The sequence below is a fragment of the Geospiza fortis genome, unplaced genomic scaffold (assembly GCF_000277835.1).
Source record: "Geospiza fortis unplaced genomic scaffold, GeoFor_1.0 scaffold2507, whole genome shotgun sequence".
Classification (NCBI taxonomy): domain Eukaryota; kingdom Metazoa; phylum Chordata; class Aves; order Passeriformes; family Thraupidae; genus Geospiza; species Geospiza fortis.
The window spans coordinates 7,347-9,480 of NW_005055236.1; the positions used below are offsets into that span (position 1 = coordinate 7,347).

General features: G+C 60.2%; 1 protein-coding gene across 1 annotated transcript in view; it reads right to left on the bottom strand.

Annotated features, from left to right (window-relative positions):
- The window catches only part of LOC102032919 (HLA class II histocompatibility antigen, DRB1-10 beta chain-like), a 5,117-nt gene that overhangs the window by 2,488 nt on the left and 495 nt on the right, over positions 1-2,134 (bottom strand). Inside the window, exon 2 of the mRNA XM_031065777.1 lies at positions 1,799-2,068. Coding sequence (XP_030921637.1) covers positions 1,799-2,068 — 270 coding nt within the window. The remainder of the gene's footprint in view (positions 1-1,798; positions 2,069-2,134) is intronic.

Sequence of the window (2,134 nt, forward strand, 5' to 3'; positions counted from 1 at the left end):
GGACTGGGAGGGACTGGGAGGGACTGGGAGGGACTGGGAGGGACTGGGAGGGACTGGGAATGGACTGGGAATGGACTGGGATGGACTGGGAATGGATTGGGATGGACTGGGATGGACTGGGAATGGACTAGGAATGGATTGGGAGGGACTGGGATGGACTGGGAATGGACTGGGAGGGACTGGGAGGGACTGGGAGGGACTGGGATGGACTGGGAGGGACTCACATGAGATGGAGAGGGACTGGGAATGGTCTGGGATATACTGGGAGACACTGGGTGTAGACTGGGAGGGAGCTGGGGTGGCACTGAGAGAGGTGGGAGGGCATGGGGAGCACTGGGAGAGAGGGTGGAGGTCTGAGAGTGAACTGGGAATGAACTGGGAATAGACTGGGAATTTACTTGGAGGGGCTGGGTGGGACTGGGATGGACTGGGAGGGACTGGGAATGAACTGGGATGGACTGGGAGGGACTGGGGTTCATTGGGTTGGCACTGAGAGAGATGGGAGGGAATGGGGGGCACTGGGAGAGAGGGTGGAGGTCTGAGAGTGAACTGGGAATGAACTGGGAACAGACTGGAAATGGACTGGGAGGGACTGGGGAGGAATTGGAGATGGGCTTGGAGGGACTGGGATGGCACTGGGAGGGATTTTGGTGGCACTGGGAGGGATTTTGGTGGCGCTGGGAGGGATTTTGGTGGCACTGATGGGATTTTGGTGGCACTGATGGGATTTTGGTGGCACTGGGAGGGATTTTGGTGGCGCTGGGAGGGATTTTGGGGGCGCTGGGAGGGATTTTGGTGGCACTGATGGGATTTTGGTGGCACTGGGAGGGATTTTGGTGGCGCTGGGAGGGATTTTGGGGGCGCTGGGAGGGATTTTGGTGGCACTGATGGGATTTTGGTGGCACTGGGAGGGATTTTGGTGGCGCTGGGAGGGATTTTGGGGGCGCTGGGAGGGATTTTGGTGGCGCTGGGAGGAACTGGGAATGAGGCCGAGTCCAGCGCGGGGCACTCGGCGCTGCGGGTCTGCCTGGCAACTGATGAGTCATCAGAGAGACGCGCTCTGATTGGCTGAGAAGCGTCAGCTTCACGCGTCGCTGAAATGGACGCGCGGGGGGGCGCTGGGAGGAACTGGGATGGACTGGGAAGGATTGGGATGGAAATGGACTGGGAATGGACTGGGAGTTGCTGGGAATGGACTGAGAATTGTCTGGGAATGGACTGGGAGGGACTGGGATGGACTTGATGGCCTGGGAATACACTTGGAGGGACTGGGAGGCGCTGGGAATGAACTGGGAGGGATGGGGAATGGACTGGGAATGGGCTGAATGTGAGTGGGATGGCACTGGGATGGCACAAGGCGGGACTGGGAATGAACTGGGATGGACTGGGAATGGAGTTGGAGGGGTTGGGTGGGACTGGGAGGAACTGGGAAGGACTGGAGTGGCACTGAGAAAGATGGGAGGGGCACTCGGTACTGGGAGAGAGGGTGGGAGTTGGAGAGTGAACTGGGAATGGACTGGGATGGACTGGGAGGGACTCGGAGGGACTTGGTTTGGATTGGGAATGGTTTGGGACGAACTGGGAATGGACTGGAAGGCACTAGGCATGGACTGGAGGGTTTGGGATGGGCTGAGAGGGACTGGGAGGGAGTGGGAGAGACTGGGATGGATTTGGAATGGACTGGAGTGGACTGGGAGGGACTGGGAATGGACTGGGAGGGTCAGGGAATGGACTGGGATTGGCTGGGATGGTCACTGGCAGGGCAGGGCCCGAGGGCACACGCTCGGCCCGCGCTCACCTCGGCGCTCCACGCTGAACGGGGCATCAAGCTCGTAGTTGTGCCGGCAGTACCAGTCCACCGAAGTCCGTCTGTTCTCCAGTTTAGCCGGGTCACTGTTCCAGTGCTTGGCCACCCTCTCCCCAAAGGGGGTGAACCCCACGTAGTGCCCCACGTCGCTGTCGAACACCGCGTAGGGCTGCCGGTTGTAGATGTACCTCTCCACGAGCCTCACCTTCTCCGTGCCGTTAATGAAGTGACACTCGAACGTTGTCATCTCCTGGAACACCCCTGTGAGTGCAGCACAGAGCTCAGGGGTGCCCCCCCAGCACCCCCAGAGCTCGGGGCCCACCCCGG